We start from the raw sequence: 20,041 nt of genomic DNA on the forward strand, positions 1-20,041 counted from the left end.
TGCTATCAATCTCTATTCCAAAGGTTAGGTTGTTTCTTATCTCCATTCCAGGGAGTAAAGATTATGTACTTAAGCATGATTGTTTGTAGTTAAAGTGATTAATTACCCGCCTGGCAGTTAAGAGGTTTTATTCCCTCCCTAACTTCAGGGGAAAATCCCTACCTGGGGAAACAACCTTTCTCGGGGAGGTGACCTTGGTTAAAACACATAGTGCTAAGAAGGTGAGCAAACATATTAAGAACAGTATGCCATATACACCAGGTCCCTTGAAACAGAATGATGGACCGGCTCCCGGCAGAGGTTCTCAGCCCGGGCGCCCCCGGCTGCGGTGACTCACCTTCACACGCCGGCTGCTGCCCGGACCACGAGCCGTTGAGCAGGCAGGTGCGCTCGGGGGAGCCGCGCAGCAGGTAGCCCACCTCACAGGAGAAGCGCAGCAGGCTCTTGGCCTTGAACTCGTCGCCCAGCCGGGACCCGTGGGCGGGGGTGCCTGGGTCTCCACAGAATCCAGGGTGGTTTCCTGTGAGCACAGACACACGTGGCCACGCACAGGCGGTGAGACGTGGGAACACAGGCCGCCGGGTGGAGAGACTGCAACGTGATTATATAAGGACTGAACCCGGCTACGGGTATAGGGCATCTGGCAGCTCATGAGAACGGTTTCATTCTGGCACAGAAATGGGAGACCTTAAGACCCTGTTCCAGCTCGGCCAGCATGATCAGTGGCTGAGCATCGACCTATGAACAAGGAGGTCACAGTCTGGTCCCGGTCGGGGCACATGCCTGGGTTGTGAGCTGGATCCCCAGTGTAGGGCATGCAGGGGGCAGCCAATCAATGATTCTCTCTCATCATTGATGTTTCTATCTCTTTCTCCCTCTCTGAAGTCAATAAAAATATATTAAAAAAATAAACTGTTGTGTGTAACTAACACCACAACGTGTGGTCCCGGTGGCCGTGGGCATTCGGGGAGTGTCACATGCTGGGAGGGTGCGGGGCTCGCGGAAAGGGCGGGGTAAATGCGCAGGGTGTGGGTTTGCGCACAGTGGGGATGCGGAGGTCAGGCACATGTGAGATCGGCTTCTTCGAATCGCATCCAGGGTTGCTGATTCCTGCGTTTTATTTATTTAAGAAACATTCGTGGAAGAATTAAGACGGTTACTTTTTGGGGGGAAGACCAATGTGATTATCCATTAGAGAGGCAGGGTAGACGTGGGAGGATTTGGAAGAAACACAGAAAAGGGACAAAGAGCAGAGAGGGACTCATGGGGCCGAAGCCACCAGCAGGACAACTGGGCGCCAGCGAGCCCCTGGGCACTGGGACAGAACGGCGGGCCCCTGGGCGCTCATGGAGACAGGGAAGAACATGGGGCTGGTACAGAATGAAGGTGTCGTTGGCTGGACACCCACTAACCATCCTTTTAAAGCAGCTGCTCCCGACCCCGAATCCCTGCCGCCGGCGCTCACCTGTGCAGTGGGGCAGGGCCCCGCTCCAGTGGCCGTCCTCCTGGCACACGCGGCTGTGGTCGCCCACCAGGCTGCGGGCCCCTTGGCAGGAGTAGTGGACCGTGGCCCCGAACGTGAACACGTCCCCCGTGAGGATGGCGTTGGCGGGCACGCCCGGGTGCCCACAGGATATGGCTGAGGAAGATGAATGAAATGATGGGCACCTCCCTGCTCGTCCCTGCCCGCGAGAGCAAGCGGTTCCTACACTCGCTCCCCTCCCCCGGCGGACGTTAGACACCAGGAAAGGCTCGCCGGCGAGGGTTTTTGGGAATCTTAGATTGGGGTCGCTGTGTTTGGGGTGCACGTTCACACTTAGGTTTTCGGAAGGAGAGTCCCCCCAGGTCACACTGCCCGTTGGCCCTTCACGGCTTCCCACCCCAGCAGGGCTCTCCCACACGTTGTGGCCAGCGTGGCTCCCTCAGAGCTGCTTCCCCGGGGTCTCAGGCAGGTGACCGTCTGCCGGTGGAAAAGACCTCGAATGTGCTCCCCCGAGCTCTCGAGTCCAGGAAGGCACCCCAACACTTGCCCTTGGAGTGGGGAAGGCCCTGGCCAGTAGCTCAGTGGTTGGAGTGCTGGGTCTCGGGTTCAATCCCCAGTCAAGGGCACGCACCTGGGTTGTGGGCTTGCTCCCCCGCCCCCAGTCGGGCAGGTGTGGAAGGCAACCAGTCAATGTGTCCCTTTCACATCAATGTTTCTCTCTCTCACTCATTTCCCCCACCTCCCCTCCCCCCCACTCTCTCTAAAAAGCAGTGGGGAAATATCCTCGGCTGAGGATTAACAACAACAACAACAAAGTAATAATAAAAGAACGTGTTTAAGTAAAGTAATAATGATAAATTACCGACTGACTTGTTCAAGTTATTCTGTAAAATAATGTCAGTATCCCAATCACTTTCTACAATTACCCCAAATCGGGCCCATTATTATTCATTAATTCTCCCTCAGAAAGCCACATTCTGGATGCCAGATTAAGACGGGATGGTAGGGATTTCTCTCTCCCTTCAGATCAAGTCCCGCAGTCGGGTGCACAACGGGCACACTGCATGCTGCCTGCAGTCAGCTCCGGGCACAGCATTCAAAGACACTGACAGCCACGAGAGGGACTGCCTGTGGCCACGGGCAGCCCGACGTGACACCCAGCGGGAGGCATCGGTCAGCTGGCCACGTCGGCCCTGGATGCTGTCATGGGCCAGCAACATGGCCTGTGGTTGGAGAGCACGGACTGATCTAGAGAGTGTCCCGAAAGGAAGCTAATTTGACCCGAGTCAGTGACATGGTCGCCAAGGGACCAGTTCCCGGGGAATGAGAAAGAACCAAGGCGAGGAGGCCAGCAGAACCTCACCGCCGCGGAGCGTGGGAAGGCAGGGGGCTCCCCACGCCTCACCCCACGCCCACGGGGTCCCACGCTCCTGACTGCACAGGCGGGGAGCAGCCCCCGGAGGCCCAGAACTGGGGAGAACCTGGTTCCTGCAGCTGCAGGGCCACAGGCATCGGTATGGACACAGGGCATCCCCCGGGAGCCACGGAGGGCTCAAGGGGATGCTCAGGAGAAGGAAAGACAGGACCTTCTCTGCCCAAACCCTGGGTGTGGAGGCGGAGATAGCGGACGCCGTTGGATGGAAATGCTAACACGGTGACATTGAAGGGCACTGCTGGTCACGTGAGGCCGTGCATTTGTGTTCCAGCGACCCCTCTCTCTCTCCCAGAAACCAAACCTATGGCCACAGCCGGAACCGGGAATGTGTGCCCACGTGGGTCGGAAGGGGCTGCGTGGGACGCTGACTTGCCGGGAAACCCCAGCCCCGATCCATCTGGACACGCAGGAAGTGCTGCCGTTGCAAGTGGTAAGAGGCTACTCGTTGGACTGTTTTTCAAACCCGGGGAGATGCCCCTTTTCCTAACTTTCAGACCATGTTCTAACCAGGGGATCCTCGTTCAGCTCGAGGACAATATGCTTGCTCAAGGAGAAGGAGGTAAAACTGGAGCTATGCAGGTTAAACAGTGCTTTTGTTCACTGCGTGGTCTAAGGTAAAGTGACCATCGCGTGTCCAGGGACCGGAGTGGGGACCTACCTTTTGGTTTGTGTTCCCCTTCAGAGCGGTGTGTTCCCCCTGATTTAAACACCCAGGTGGGCCGGGGGAAGGACTGTCCCAGGGACCACCTGTCCTATTGTGTTGACTACTGACTGGACCAGAGATGCTCACAAGACCCGAGTCAGTCCCTAGAGTCACTGCCCCCCTGGTCACAGGCAGGAGGTCACTAGCCGGACCCTCCGTACCAGAGCTCGGCCAATATTGCTAACCCTGGGTCTCCGCGGAGAGCAGTGAGAGGCGGAGGGCATTGAGGCTGCCAGGTCTGACCGTGTCCACCGGGGTGAAGCAGGAGACGAGCAGTGTGAACAGAGATGAGGACAACAAGGCCCAGTGTGTCCATTTCCCCCCGGGGCCAGGCGGTGAGCAGCCAGCATCCTCACCCTTATCCCCTAACCCAGCTTGAGCTATAGTGTGTGACCTCCTGCCCATCGGTAAGACATCCTACTGACTAGTACAACTTGTACCTGGGGACTTGGGGGGTAGAGACCTATTTGACTATGTGACAAAAAGAAACAATAACGTCTGTGCTGTTGACTTTCTTCCCGGATTCCGTGGCACCAGCACCCCACATCTCCCTCACGTACCCAAGCACTTGGGGAGGGAGCGGTCCCACAAACCACTGGCCGTGCAGGTCAAGGCGGACGAGCCCAGCAGGTAAAAGCCCTTCTTGCAGTGGTAGACGACAGTCCGCCCATAGACGAGGCTCTCAGGGATGCTCTGGCGGACGGCGTTGTCCACCGAGCCGGGGTCCGAGCAGTTGACCACTGGGGAGAGATGAGAGGAGCCTGAGAGACGCGGAGAGCAGGACCTCCTCCCATGCCCAGAAGCGGCTGCACGTTCATACACAAAACAGGTGCGAAGAGAAGGAAACTCGCCATCGTTTCAGAAAGTTCAAAGATGACGCCAGCAGGGCCAGGGCCCTTCCCGCAATTCTCCTCCCTCGATGAAATCCACGGCTCATTTCCTTGACCTATTTCCTAATAACAGGCTTCTTCAAGGAAAGTCTAGGATTGGTTTTCATGGTTAAGTTTTATGTTATGAAGATGTTAGCACAGAACCCGCGGAAGTTCGTTTATTTAAATATTTCCCCCCACCAAGTGTGATGCTTGAGGGCAGTCTTTGTAAGTAATTAATTACCCCACCTGCACACAGGAGTGCTTTCACATGCGCCTAATGTGAATGGTGCTCCGGGCAGTGAGGATAGGGCTCCAGGGAGTGTGAATGGCACCCTGGGTGGTGTGAATGGAGCCCTGGGTGGTATGAATGGTGTGCTGGGTGGTGTGAATGGCATGCTGGGTGGTATGAATGGCATGCTGGGTGGTGTGAATGGCATGCTGGGTGGTGTGAATGGAGCCCTGTGGAGTGTGAATGGTGCCCTGGGTAGTGTCACTGGTGCCCTGGGTGTTGTGAATGGCACCCTGGGGTGTGTGAATGACACCCTGGAGGGTGTGACTGGTGCCTTGGGTGGTGTGAATGGCACCCTGTTGGGTGTGAATGGTGCTCTGTGAAGTGTGAATGGCATGTTGAGTGGTGTGAATGGAGCTCTGGGGTGGATGAATGGTGCCTTGGGTGGTGTGAATGGCACCCTGATGGGTGTGAATGGCTCTCTGGCAGCCTGAATCTGCTGGCATCAGGAGGGATGTGCAATGTGTACCCATAGGTGCAGGGGGAAAGAAAGTCCCCAATTATATCGTCCTCTGATCCCACCTGGTATGGATGAGGCAGCTGCTGCTGTGGAGACGGCACCCTCTCCACAGATCTCTGGCCCAGGAAGTCAATGTGGAATAACAATGTGAGCCCTCGCTCAGCACAATAGGCCCGTGTTCCTTAATGCTCAGGGACACGGAAGAAGAAATGAGGAACAGGAAGAGAAAGGCTGTAGTTTGGGAGGGAAAGTGACCTGTTTCCTTTTTTAAAACAGTAAGGTCTCCCTGGGTGCTGGCTGGCCCGGCACTGCTGCCACGGCCGGAAATGCTGCCCTCAGGACAGTGGCAGGTCTGGCTGCATCCAGCTCCTCCCTGTCACCCAAGGGCGCCCCTCTGCTCTGGGCTGCGTCAGTGAGTGCCCGAGTTTCCCCGGTGCCTCTGCTTCCTCCCTGGACATCCTGGCCCTGGCAGCCTGCTTCCTGGGCCGTGGGGTTGGGAGGCTGTACCTGGTCTCTGAGCTGAAGCAGGCACTGGGCGGCACACTGGGGCCAGAACTCCATGGCTTGTAGCCAACGTCACACGGCTGCCACTATAATAACATCGCTGGGCTCCCTTTCGGCTTTGTCTCCTTTGAACAAAGCTCCCTTGGGAGCCCTGGGGGAGGTGGGTGGGTGTCAAGGGTAGTTCATGAGCCCCCGGCTTTCATCCCGTGTCACTACCATGAAACAAACCGCACCTTCCCGCTCACGTATGACTCACCTTCCATCAGGGGTGTTTTAATGGGAAATAATTGAAGTTGAAACCTTCAATGTTATGAGCTCAAACATCTAGAAACACAAAACTACAAAACAGCAAGTGTTCGGAAACTCAGACTGTTGCCTAGATCTTTGTGACAATTTTTAGAGAAATGAAGATTTAAAAGCAAGAAGAATTTCTTCAAGAAACAGAAACGCCCCATACGTCTAGAAGCCTGAGGGCACAGAGGTGCCGAAAAGATGTGGTAGCGGCAAGCGGGGGAGCGTGTGAATATGAAGAGAAATGGGAGGTGCGTTGTCCTTAAAGTAGAGAACCCCAGTTTTTTTCTGGTTGCCTGCCTGTCCCACAGCCAGACACAGGCCGGGAGGGACCTGGTCCTTGCTCTCAGGAGCGTTTCCAGCGACGGGAAGCCCTTCCAGGGCAGGCTTCCCCCTCCATTTCCTACCTCGACAGGTGGGCAGGGGGCTGCTCCACTGGCCGTTGCTCCGACACTGGGCCTGCAGCGCCCCCTGCAGCACGTAGCCCGTGTTGCAGGTGAAGTTCACCACATCGTTCAGGTTGAACTGGCTGCCGTTGGTGAGCCCGTGGGCGGGGTTCCCAGGGTGCCCACAGGTGATGGCTGCAGAGGGAGACAGGTCCCCGTCACCATCGCCAACCAGCAAGTCATCACATCACTGACACACATGCAGGTGTGGAGGGTGTGGATTCCAGGGTGTGAACTGATGGCACACGTCCCACATTCTCTCAGAAGGAAATATTGGGACAGCCCCGCGGGCTGAGCCCGCAGGTTTTATTATAGTAATTCTGGAAAACACATGAGAGAAATGTACCTTCTCCACAATCATAATAATTACTATTTCTAGCTCACATTCTGACAGCATAACAAGTAATTTTCAAAGGCGGCAGTGAAAACACGAGATGCTAAAATTCTTGCACTCAGTTTTGACTGTTTTCCCCTTTGAACACCAGCTAATTTGGTGGAACTCTCATTTTGCAATATTATAGGGACTTGTCTGATGCTTTAAATTGTGTGTGGATAAATTAATCCAATATCAATTTAAACATCATGAAATTGGCCAAAAAAGAAAAGGGAGAGAAAAGTGCGCAAGCTCCAATAGCGTCGTCTCTGACCAGCCCATTGTGTGGTTCTGTGGGCTGCAGAAAGCTGTCATTACATCAGGCCCCGAGTCACAGGAGCACAAAGAGCCTTTCAAAGGCCGCGTTCCAGCCCGAAAACTGGTGTTTTCTCCCCTTTTATCTTGTCAACAATGTTTTCTTCCAAGAGAAGCTTTTGCCCTCTGCACTCTCTCAGATAATGCCTGCCACCTCGCTGTGGTTACATCAACATGCCCTTTAATAAAGAATATGTTAGGGGAAAATGGTTTAAAACAAACTGCAGTGAGGGTGCAATCTCTTCTACACGTACGAGTCAATATTTACCTGTGAGGTTATCATGTCTGAGGACTATCATTACATACAATTCACGTCTTTCTATTAAAAAAAGGACTGCGCCCTGTATTCTTGATGAATGGATGACAAACACACAAAACCACCCACAGATAGAGGGGGTGGGGCTGTGTGGGGACCCGGCAGAGACAGCCGGAGCTACAGGCTCAGCCTCTGTGTCCACATTTGCCGGGAGGTGGGGACAGGAGGTGCACATGGCCCTCAGCATCCTGGGACCCATGTCCGGGGAGTGGAGGAGCCAGTACCTTGTGGACAGGAGCCCGAGGAGGCAGGGGAAGGACACAGAGCAGGGACAGCATCGGGAAGGAAAGAGGGGAGAGAGCTGGATGGTCTGCTTCAGGAGATTTCTCCATTCATTCCGCTCAGAAGATTACCCACCTCTGCACCCTGACTTAAACCCAAAAGGCCTGGTGCAGCGCCGGCCGGCCCGGGACAGCGAACTCACCCACACACACCGGGGTCTGCCCCGACCACTTGTGATCCTGCAGGCATATCCGCACGGAGGTGCCCACCAGCCGGAAGCCGGCGTGGCACTGGTATACCACGGTGTCCCTGTAGCTGAAGCCATCTCCGCTGATGTGGCCGTTCACGATGGGGTCCGGGGAGCCGCAGTGGCCAGCTGCAGGGGCGAGAAAACCCACACCCATGTTCTGGAGACTCTGTCTTTTAAACATTTATTTGTTTGTTTGTTTGTTTATTAAATATATTTGTGTTGATTTCAGAGAGAGAGGGAGAAGGAAATAGAGACATCCATGATGAGAGAGAATCATGGATTGGCTGCCTCCTGAGTGCCCCACACTGGGCATCAAGCCCGCAACCCGGGCAGGTGCCCCAGCTGGGAATCAAACTGTGACCTCCTGGTTCATAGGTTGGTGCTCTACCAGCCGGGACGAGGCCCAAATCCGTCTTTGCTAAAAGCACTACATTCACGTTTGTTGACTTTCATGGTCAGTGGATGACAGCATCAGGGGTGTAATGTACTCAGCGTTTCCCATTTCATGTTTCTTGGATATAGTTTTGTTTTTAACGTGTTTGTTTTTCTCAACGACTGTGGGCGACAGAAGTAATATCTCTGAGATGTAGTTGTCGATGGGTCACCCCCCAGCTATGGGTTTCTGAGTTAGTCATGTTACCCACTGTCCTTGTCTGAAGTCCATGTGACCTTGTCCTTCTGTTTGAAAATGCAGCCACAGAGAGGAAGGGCCATGGGCTCCACGTGAACAGGCTCGGACCCACGGAAAACGGGCCTTAAAGAGATGGCCGAGGACAAGGATTCCCAGGCCAGGGATTGCTAAACGTTATGCAAGATTTCAACAGACAGACAGGGTCACAACATCGGTTCCATTTCAGACACGGACAGCCTGGGCCAACGTCCAGGTGACAGCAGGTGTGGCCAGTGGACAAGTGACCTCTGGGCGCAGGGGAGGGAGTGTCCGCCCCGAGCAGATTCACGGGAAACAAGCCCAGAGGGGGTGAGGCTGCAGGTGGCCCCGCTCGGGGGAGAGGAGACGCCCGAGATGAATCGGGTGCAGGTGAGCAGTCGGGGGAGGGAAGACCCGTGGCAGGAAGGGTCTGAGATGTGAGAAGATGACTGGTGTCCAGTCCGCGCCCATGGCGGCCAGCGGAGCCGGGAAGGAGGCCTGAGGTGTTTCACTCTCCTGGGGCTGACGGACGGAGTGGACGGCAGCGGAGAGCGGAGCCGGGAAGGAGGCCCAGGGTGTCAGCTCTCCTGGGGCTGACGGACGGACGCATGGATGGATGGAGCAGGACGGAGACCCCGGCCTGGCCGCGCTGCCAGCCTCCTGACCCGTCTCCGAGGTGTCGCTCCAGCCCTCAGCTGCATTCCTTTTAAAACACTCAGACCAGTGACTGCCAACTTCCTCCCCCCCGCCCTCACTCATCCCTAAGACGCCCCGCACTCCAAATAGCATCTCTTTTGCCGACCTGACAACCAAACAGGTGCACTTCCGAGCCCTTCGCACCGGGGGCTGCTGGCGGCCGGCTGGTGTCACTTCCCTATTTGGCAATCTCGGGGCAGAGCTCCGGGCCCTACCGAACAGGCAGGCGTCGCACGGTGGTATAAACGTGCTTGTGGCCACGGGGCGAAAACCGCTGCCTTCGACCAAGCAGAGGCTACTCACAGATACAGCATTTCCAGTCTCGCTCACAGCATTAGCCAGCATCTCGGTGACCGCCCAGTGCCGGGGGCGCCCACAGCCCGGCCTGCAGTGTGGCCCCAAGCCTCTGAGCTCCGCCTGGCACGTCAGATCCTGCTCTTCGGTGACCCTGTCACGCTATGTCCTGGTCTGTTTAAACTCTTCCTCTAGCCCTGGTTTGGCTGTAGACGCCCCACGCAGAAAGCACTGCTCTGCGTCTCCCGAAGACACCATGGGCCTATATTCACGCCTCTGCCCGTGTCTGACACCCACCCGTCACCCGTGGAACGCCAGGGAGGGAGCAGACGTAGAGTAATTTCACGCTCTCGGCGACGGCCTTCCTGTTCTCGAGCATTTCTAAGCCGTTCTCTCCAAGGTGACTGCCATTTACCCGACAAAGATTGAATGACGACCGGCCACAGCCCAGCAATGTTCTGGGGGCCGGAGACTCCATGGAGAATGAGACGCAATCACAGAGCGAAGGGAGCTGAGGGTCTAACATGGAGAGAATGAGATGGAGCGGGAGGGGCACGTGGCCGCACTCGGCGCCCGAAACCCCGAGAGAGGCGCCCCCAGGCCTGCAGGACACAGGCTGCCAGCCAAAATGTTATTTATTTTTAAAGTCTCAGACGCAGGGCTCTAGGACGAAGTCCCCCATCTCCTGGTCGGGGGGGGCTGTCTTCATCTCCGGCTCCCGCCTGGCGCACCCCCGCTCGGCTCTGCATCGTCCACTCCGTGGGTGCAGTCCCTTATTCCCCTGAGCACAGACAGGAGCAAGGGGGTAAGAGAGCCTGCTGACTGGGGAAAGGAAGAAAATGACGGGAAGAGAAATCCAGAGGAGACCAGCCCAGGCTTAGAAACAAAATATCACACAAACTCAATTAGTCAAATCCATCAATGCTCTGCGCAGGCCGCTCCGAGGCCCGAGAACCCGTCTCCCCAGCGACCAGGGGCCCCCTTCCCCGGGAGCGCCGGCGCAGCGGGCCGCGAGGGTGTGGGCAGGACGCCGGGGAGGGGCCCGGGTTCATGTGATCGTCCTCCCTCCTCAGGGGTTTTTTAGAAAAGGACCCACAGGGCCCCAGGCGCGGGGGGCACTGCCTGCTCTCGGGGCTGGGCCAGCATGGAGCACAGCCGGCCACCCCGCTCGTCCCCCCCTCTCCCGGCAGCAGCCTAAGCACCGGACACAACTCAGAAGTCACTTCCTGACCTTGCTCTCCGCGGACTGATGGTCACACGTGTCTGCACCCTCCACTCTGCCACCTCCATGGCGACCAGGCCCCTGAGCACAGAGGGGAGCCCGTTCCACAGCCCGGGGAACCACCGCGCAGACAGCCCCCCTCACCGGGGCGGCCTTCCCCGGCCAACAGAGGACAGGCCGGGCCCCGCTCGGGGGCAGGGCAGCACCGGGTCGGAGCCGCCTCGGGGCACAGACCCCCCAGCCGTCCTAGGCGGTGGCGTCCTGACTGTCCCTCCTCATGACACGCGGGAAGATCTGCTCTGTCACCCACGCTCACCCGTCACTTCCTCACGTGGCTGGCACCCTTCACACGGACTGTCCCGAATCTGTCACCAATTCTGACTCACTCTTCCCGCTGCTCGGCCTCACGCCCTCTCCCAGAGGTGAGTGACGCTTCGGGAAGGTCTGGAGTGAGGGGATCTCTTTGCCAAGCCCCCTGGATCCACAGTCATCATCACGTGCATCGAGCCCCTCAGGGGGTTGGAAAGAGGCGACCCACAGCCCACCCACATGGGACTGTGAGTCGCATGGATAGCCCGGACCACACCTTCCTGAAGAGAGTTTCCACACGCCCCCTGAGAGCATGTCACACAGACCAGGGGCCCCAGACGGGGCCCCCCTGTGGAACGTCAGCTCTTCCTAGACCCACGGCAGCAAAGCGCTGATGCCGAGGCCTGCTGATCTGCTGTGTGTGGGGGATCAGCGAGCCCCTCCCGCCCACGCTCCTCTCCTTCGTGCATGAGAACCGCGCGGGGGTCTGTCCAGCTCCGGGCGCGGCCTGTGCACACCGTCCCCGGGCGCCGGGCCAGCCCCTGTGTCTCTCTCCTGAGACTCAGGTCCCGGGACACTTCCCTTTCTCGGAGCCCCAGCTTCCAGCAGCGAGCGCACTGCAGCCTATGCGGCTGCAAGGATTCCTTCTGCAGGAAAGGCAACGTGAAGAGGCAGCATTCGCCATCCGCTATTTCCACACAACTCCAGGGAGCAGAACCGGGTCTTATTCAAACACCCTGGACGCAGCCCTCCCTCACGGCCGCCACTCCATCACTGTTTCTAGCTCCTGGTGACTCTGTCCTGGAGGGCACGCGCCTTCCACTCCTTCTTTCTCTTAACCATATCCTGGCAGCTGCTCCGATGCCCATCGAGGTCAGAGCAGGCCATCGGGGACGGTCTCTTTCTCGGGCAACGCCCCACCCCCTCTTCCTTGGGGGGACTTGCTTGTCCGAGTCAGCCTGGGTTGTTTGGTTTGACTGAGGGGGCAGCTCTGGTAGAACGGAGCCGCGGGTTTCTCTCGGCTGCTTTCTGGATTCTTAGACGATCTCCTCTCCCTCTGCCTCCATGGCCGTACACGCCACGCTCCCTCCGCGACGAGGTGGTTGACCCTCTCAGGGTCCAGCCAAGCCTGAAGGTCGCCCAAGGTCATTTAGCGTGACGGAAACCCAGAGCCATTTTCAAGAGACTCGTAACCATGGGAAAAAGAGAGAGAGTGGAAATGACAAGACACGGGAGGAGGGCAAGATGGGTAAGGAGGCCTGGGGGTGGCGTGGGATGAAGGACGCAACTCCGCCCAGTGGGAGGCCTGGGCACAAAGCCCCTGCGGGCACCGGCCATGGGGTGCAGCCTGGCGCTAGGGCCCCCCACCTGCTCCCCAGCATGGCCACCCACTGGCCCGAGGGGGCGTGATGGCGCACAGCCGCCTTCCTCCATCTTCCTCCGAGAGAAAGGTGCTGGCAGCGCAGCAGGACACTCGCCCCCCTAGTCAAACCCCAGCCCAGAGCCTGTTCTGTGGATCCACTGCCTGCGCTTACCCTGTGGGGGGCGTTTCTCTTCTTCGCGATGTTGGGCAAACTCGTCCTCCTCGCTCAAAGGTTTCTCTCATCTGTAAACGGGAATAACAAGCCCTTCCCGTCGCTCTGAGGGGATTCCACAGACAAAACTCAAGACTGCCGTGTGCGCTGTCTGGCATCAGCACCCAGCGCTGCTCACCATTTCTGTGGCCCAGGAAGCGTCCGGTTAATCCTGGGGCACGGCGGCGGGAGGGCCCTCGTCCGCTCTATCAACTCTCCTGCAGATTTGGGGTGGGAGCTTCTCTCCCTCTGTCTTCGGAGCACTTTGGAGTCTTCTCCGCCCTCACGGCACGTCACTGCCCTCCCCCGCCCCCCGCCTTCCCCCACATTCCCATTCTGCTTCCGTGCGCCTGTTTGCTGGTGACACTTGGTCACCGACCCACGAGCAACCTGTCGTTTGGGAGAGACCGGAATGGCCCTCACCCGTGGCACTGTGAATCTTGACGCCGCGATCTCAGCGGCCGCCGTGATGCTATATTTACTTTTAAAATATTGTTACTCATAAAATATTTATACTAAATGTATTACCCATTCTTTTTGCTCATCGGTTTCTAAACGTGTGGTCATGTGTCACTTCTCATTCTTTCTAATTTTTGTCTTTTAACTACCCCGTGCCTCCTTCGATATTACTGTCGCTTACATGCTGTGTGCAAGTTCCACAACACCGATGGTTCTCCGTGCCAACATGGGCACTCTGCTTCCTCTTCATTTTCAGTTTAAGTGCCTCTGAGCACTCCCTCTGCCAAAGCTTCTAAGATCTGTAGCGTCCATCCCATTGAGGTCAAGACGACTCAATACACACCTCACCCTTCCAGAGCCTAACCCGCAGGCAGACACCACAAAAGGCAGAGAAGCCCGGCGGGTGTGGCTCCGTGGTTGAGCGTTGACCAATGAACAGGAGGTCACAGGTTTAATTCCCAATCAGGGCACATGCCTGGGTTGTGGGCTCGATCTCCGGTGGGGGGCATGTAGGAGGCAGCCGGTCAATGATTCTCTCTCATCATTGATGTTTTCTCTCTCCCCCTTCCCCTTCCTCTCTAAAATCAATGAAAATATATTAAACACAAAACAAAACAGGCAAAGGAGTCTTTGGGGTCAGTAATACTCGAGGGGAAGCCACGATCTAACAGGTTTGCAAACTGACTGTGTGGCTTAAACTCCCCGAGGCCACAGCCTCTGCCTCACCTGCATCCCAGTCACCGTGGCGATGGACAGGTGTTGTGTCCGCAGCGAAGGCTCTGCTGGAATTGAACTTTGTTTCTCTCCATCATTACAGCTGATAGTGCAGATGCACATTTCCTAGACCCCAGACCCCTTCTCCGTCCCGGGCCAGGGCACTGCAGCCGACAGAGGAGACCCACCCAGCCTGTAGCCACGCTGAGGAGAGCGCTGCTCAGTGAACGGATGATGTCATGGGAACATGTAGGCATGCGCAGACAATCCCAGAGCCACGGCCATCCCGACTGCGGGGCACCACACGCAGTCCCAGGGAAGGCCACTGTCCTGAGCGCTATAATGACGGCACCCAATAAGAATGCATAGACTGGGGGTGGTGGTGGGGCATCTGGCCCAACAAGAACGCACAGACCAGGAGCGGGGAACGTTGGCCCGCGGGCCACATGAGGCCTGTGAAACCATCTGGTCTGGCCCCGCCAAGGCAGTAAGCACGAGTTAATTAATGTTTGACCCAACAGGGCGGGCTCCTTTTATGTGGGTCATTTCACACGGCCTGGGAATGACGTTGTAAACACCCAAGTGGCCCTTGGCAGGGAAAAGGCCCCCATCCCTGGTCTGGACCCGCACACAGGGTTCAAGAATCCCTCGTCTCCTTCTGGAAATTAGAGACGACAGTGTCATTTCCCGACACCGAAGCTGTCTTTCTCTTGTGGCTGCTCTCTGGCATCACCACCTACTTTCCTTCCATCCTGTCTTCCAATTCCGGGTCTTTCTACAAGTTCTCCGGAGTGAAAAGCACATATTTATACCATTCACAGCGCCCCCACCGTGTCCCAGCCACGGACAGCCAGAGGCTCAAACTCTCAGCCTCTGTGGCTCACGTGACTGAACGTCACGGAGATCGCGGGGTCTGCAGGCAGCTCACCCCTCCCCTCAGCTCGCGGAGACCCACAGGGAGCCTCAGAGACCCCGACTCCACGCTGCGTGGTCACAAGGTTACAGTCACCGGGAAGGCTTCCCCAGGGAAGGGTGTGCAGCTCAGTTTAAACATCATCCTGCCGACATTTCTCATCTTGGGAAAAGAAGACCAAGTCATGGCACACACCTGCCATTTTAAACAACCCCCTGTGCTCACACTGGGTGACAGGGACGTCCCTGTAACCTGCTGATGTAATTTATAATTCTTAAAGGCGCACATTTGAAATTCATTTCCACGCGCCCTAAATCCTGAGCACAGGGCTAGCCCCAGTGACCTGCGAAGTGTTTCCATCGCTCAGGGCACCTTCCTCACATCTGAGCGCTGGGTGGAGGCCACACGTATGGTCAGAGGTGAGAACGTGCCTGTGTGAGCCTCACTCAGTGAGCACAGCCGGAGCCCGGGCTGGGCGGAGTGGCCGATGGCTGAGCCCTCACAGTGGGGGGTCTCCGCTCCGGGGTGGTGGGGGGCCTCCCTCTACTCCCCAGGTCACTGAGTGCCACAGGAGTGGGGGTGGGGGGGCGGACACGTACCCAGGCACCGCGTCTCAGCGCCGCTCCACAGCCCGCTCGCCAGGCACTCTCTCACGTGGGACCCCACCAGCGTGTAGCCCGTGTTGCACGTGAATATGGCCGTGGCCCCGTACACGGTCAGTGTCCCGATCTTGTTGCCGTTGGGGGGGAAGGACAGGCTTCCACATGAGATCACTACAAGGAAAGCGAGAATAAAGTGAGTGCCACCGCGCCTCCAGAGCACTGCTCGGCTATGGTGAGCGTCGTCAGTCCTGGTTCTCACCGAGACCAGGGGCAGGGGGTCTGTCTGCTCAGCGTGGGTAGGCAACCAGCTGGGAGCTTCATTTCTCTTCTCTTATGTCCCTGACAGGGAAGTGTGAATGTTTGGAGTGGATTCTAGAATCTTCTAGGTCCTTCCAGGCCCATTGCTATGGTCTCATCCTCACAGGCAGCTAAGCTTTTCTCAAAAAAAACACAAAAAACACTCAGGAGACCCACCTATTCACACACAAGCCCCTCTGCCACCTGCACGGGCATCCTGTCCACCTCCTTGTCTGTACCAGGCACGAGCCCACGTGACAGTCATGGGGGGGAGGGGGCGCCGACATGGGCCCAGGGGGATGGAGAACGGCCTCTCCGGTCAAGGCGCCGGGACCAGGCAGCATGGGATGACGGCCCAGGACGTCTGCCCCCGCAGCAGACAGAGCGCTCATTCTCACATTCACGGGCCTGATCTTTTGGGATCCTGACCCCACAGCATTGCTGACTGGACAGCTGGCACATGGAGTCTTCCTCACAATTAAAAACGATACAGTCTGGCCCCTGGGTGTCTGGAGAGAGAGGCATGTGTGTCCCAGCGGCACCCGCCTTCCCAGCACAGTCATCGCGAGTGCCATGTGCACCTCACGGCCACGCCTGTGGGAGCCGGATTCAGTGTAGACAGTGAACACACCCGCTTCCCTGCACATGTGTGAGCACAGGGAGGCGTGGAGTCTCATGGCTAAAGACATCGCCAGGTCCCCGGGGCCACCCGCCCACCAGGGGCCAACACGCATGTGAACAGGTGAGAACGGGAGGTGTGAAATGCCGCTTGGAGTCACGCGGGGCACAGGGCTGGGGGCAGGGCTGGCGAGGAGCTAGACATGACTGAGTCTGTGTGAACAGTCAACCGACAGGAGGCAGTCACACAGGGAGGCGAGGGCACAGCTCCTGGCCGCAGGCTCCCAGGTTCAGCCTCGCTGGGCGGGTCACCAGCTGGGATGCTGGCCAGTCTCCCCCATCTCCGGGGTCGCCTATCAAGGCTGACTTCCCTCCCAACTCCCGACTCCTGTGGGGAGGACCCCTGAAATAAACAACAGATGAGGGTGTCCGGGGCTGGGAAGCCCGTCCTGGAGGCGGGGACCAGGCCTACTGCAGCGCGGGTGTGGCTGTTACATCCTCGGGTCCCGCTGATGCTGGTGTGTCTGGAGATGAGTCAGCTCCTGTTTGTGGTCCAGGGAGGGAGACCCCTTGCCGAGAGAGACCACCCTCTTCCAGAATGTTCTGTGGGGACTGAGAGAACATGTGTACTTCGTTGTTTGCTAGGAGAACCGTCCGTCAATGCCAACGAGGTCGAATCCAACAGTGCTGTGCTCCAAGTCGGTGTCCTACTGATGTCCTGCCCTCCTGCTTCCTGCACTGCTGAGGGGCAGCACTGAACTCCGTGACTGTGACTTTAAGTCGGTCCATTCTCCTTCCCCTTCTGCCCGGAGCAGCTATAGGATTAGCCTCGGGCTGACCTGGGGCAGGGCCACAAACAAGTCCCGGCCTGGAGGGCAGAGCTCTCCCAGCACAATTAAGCCTGACCTTGTAGCCCTCCCTAATTCCTTCCCAAGTAGCTAATGGGCTGTGGAGGTGCAGCCAGTGTTGTCAACACGAGAACATTTGTAGACGTGTTCATCTGCCCTTGTTTTACTGACTATAAAATAAAGCATCGGCTTGCAGGCTGGGTCTGTGTCCTCATCCAGACAGAGGAGGTCCACCAGCCCCAGCTGCATTCTCTTGTCTGTCTTCTTGAATCCTTCACCGCCTCTCCTCAGGCTCACCCTTGGCCGTGCTGGCGCGGTACACCATTCTACTCGTTTTTGCTGAATGTATTTTGAAGCTTCCTTCTTAGGTGTATAGATAATTAAAATTGTTATATTTTAAAAATAAACAACTCCTTTATTACTGTTGAAAAAAGCCCCTGTCAAAAGGGTGACACCTACGAGCCCTGCTCCAGGTTGTGTGCTGGGCTCGTGGCGAGGACACGTGTGCTGAGTGCTCACACGGGGTCTGCGTGGGTCTGGGCTCAGGGAGAGGACACGTGTGCTGAGTGCTCACACGGGGTCTGCGTGGGTCTGGGCTCAGGGAGAGGACACGTGTGCTGAGTGCTCACACGGGGTCTGCGTGGGTCTGGGCTCAGGGAGAGGACACGTGTGCTGAGTGCTCACACGGGGTCTGCGTGGGTCTGGGCTCAGGGAGAGGACACGTGTGCTGAGTGCTCACACGGGGTCTGCATAGGTCCGGGCTCAGGGAGAGGACACGTGTGCTGAATGCTCACAGCGGGGTCTACATGGGTCCAGGCTTGTGGGGAAGACACACGTGCTGAGTGCTCACACGGGGTCTGCGTGGGTCCGGGCTCAGGGAGAGGACACGTGTGCTGAGTGCTCACACGGGGTCTGCGTGGGTCCGGGCTCATGGAGGGGACATGTGTGCTGAGTGCTCACAGCGGGGTCTGCACGTGGTCTGAGCTTGTGGGGAGGACACATGTGCTGAGTGGGCACAGCAGAGCCTGCATGGGTCCAGGCTCATTCAGGGAACTAACCTCTCAGGTCCTGGTCAGACCTGAGTGAAATGTGTGCAAACCTTTACTGGTGAATCCCACGAAGAGAAATCACAAGGAGAAATGGATGCGTGTGCCATGTAGACCAGCCTTGGAAACAGGCGGCCTTTCTCCCAGATGTGACTCCCTGGTTGGTTCCATCTGAAGTGGACAAGCAGGCACACAGCCAGCCACCGCAGGCCCGGGCCGCTCGCCAGGCACGGGGAAGCCGTGCCCTAGAGCGAGTCTACCACATGTTACTGGAGTGGAGACGGCGTCCACAGGGCACCGCTCGCTGGGATGCCGAGCTCTCGCCGGTCACAGCCGGGCATTTGGTGATATTGCCAACGTGTTTGCTGAGCCAAGTGTCAATGCATTCGACCAGGATGTAGCTTTCACAGTTTCTCACGAACCTTTCATTCAGCCTTTTCCCAAACACAGCGTGACCTTCACCGTGAGCCGTGATGTCTGGAGACCCACCTGCCGCCACTGCGGATCGTCGGACGGTGTTTTAAACGTCAGGGCTGGTCAGAAATGTGTGGGACAGGGGGAGGTCTGACACCCTCTGTCCCAGGCCTGGCGCCCTGGTCGGCGCTGGACGGGACGGCTCACGCCTCTGGTCCGCACTGCCCTCCCGGTGGCTGTTGAAACTGGGGGCGGCCTGTTCAGTTCGTCCTCCATGGAGCCCCCTGGGCCGTGAAGAAAGCCCGGTGGAGCGGAAGCCTAGCTCCAGCCGCGGGGTGACGGGTCCCGCCGGCGGGCAGGGGTGCGCTGGCCCTACCTGCTACGTGAGTGAGGAAAGCAGCCCGGGCAGGAGAGCCCGCCCGCAGGACACAGGGACCAGCCTTTGGAGGCCTGGCTGTGGCCCCTCTCACCGGAGCTTCTACCGGATTCACTAAGTGGCTCCTCCCCTTCGCAAGCAAGGCAGCCGGCCCGCGCCCAGCTCCCCTGCGTTCTCGGGGACCCTGGTGCCCGCCAGGCGCCCGCTGCTGGCATCGGAGGCCCCCACTGCCCTCGGGATTGGGAGCCACAGGAGCCCTGACTCCGCTCCTCTCCCACGCTCATCCTGGGTGCCCTCGCTCAGCTGCGCTCGGAGTCTGACCGTCCGGACTGGTTTTGTGCAGGGGCTTCCTGGGGACAGTCGCTGGAGGCTGTGTCCCGGGTGACAGAATCGAGTTGTGCTCTGAGCAACAGCGATATTGCGTGTTTTTCTGTTTATTCTCATTTATTATGAAACCACCTCCAGGTCCTGCTTGTCTGGCGCCTACGAGCATCATGAGCTCCTGGGAGGCGGCTGGGATGGGGGGACACAGGGTCCGCAGCACAAACCCGCTGCCCAGGTCCTGTCAGAGTGGGGGCTGTCCCCATGGGGGACAGCGTCTTTCTAACATCACCTGGGCTCCGCTCCGAGCTGCTCGGAAACCCTGGCCAAGGGGAGCCTTCTGACGGCAGTAAACTGATGTCAGCCAGGGAAAGGCACGTGCTTCAGTCTGTCACATCGCCAGACACAGCCTTCATTCTAGCGCAAGGGGATGCCACTGGGTTCAGCTAGAGCAGGGTGGGGACGTCCGGGGGGTGGGGACGTCCGGGGGCCGCCGAAGGCCTGAGAGGCCAGAGCGTCAGGGGCAGGTTAATGGAAGGCTGGGCCGGACAGAGCAGGCTCACTTTTAAGCAGGCGATGCCGTATGGCCCGCAGATGCTGTAAATATCCACACGGCCGTGGCGGGAAAAGGGTTCCCACCCTGCTCTGAGGGATCCAAGCCCCTGGGGTTGTGACTCGGGGGGCGGGGCGGCCTGGAGCAGGCCTGGGACTCACCTGGGCACCAGGGCCG

At 57.9% G+C, this 20,041-nt stretch overlaps 1 protein-coding gene across 1 annotated transcript in view; it reads right to left on the minus strand.

Moving 5' to 3' along the window:
* The window catches only part of CSMD1 (CUB and Sushi multiple domains 1), a 710,708-nt gene that overhangs the window by 22,254 nt on the left and 668,413 nt on the right, over positions 1-20,041 (minus strand). The window contains exons 52-57 of the mRNA XM_015570591.1: positions 15,389-15,639; positions 7,912-8,085; positions 6,445-6,618; positions 4,182-4,361; positions 1,466-1,639; positions 338-520 (exon numbers count right to left, since the gene is read on the minus strand). Of these exons, the coding sequence (XP_015426077.1) occupies positions 338-520; positions 1,466-1,639; positions 4,182-4,361; positions 6,445-6,618; positions 7,912-8,085; positions 15,389-15,639 (1,136 nt within the window). The remainder of the gene's footprint in view (positions 1-337; positions 521-1,465; positions 1,640-4,181; positions 4,362-6,444; positions 6,619-7,911; positions 8,086-15,388; positions 15,640-20,041) is intronic.

This window comes from Myotis davidii, unplaced genomic scaffold (assembly GCF_000327345.1).
Source record: "Myotis davidii unplaced genomic scaffold, ASM32734v1 scaffold807, whole genome shotgun sequence".
NCBI lineage: Eukaryota > Metazoa > Chordata > Mammalia > Chiroptera > Vespertilionidae > Myotis > Myotis davidii.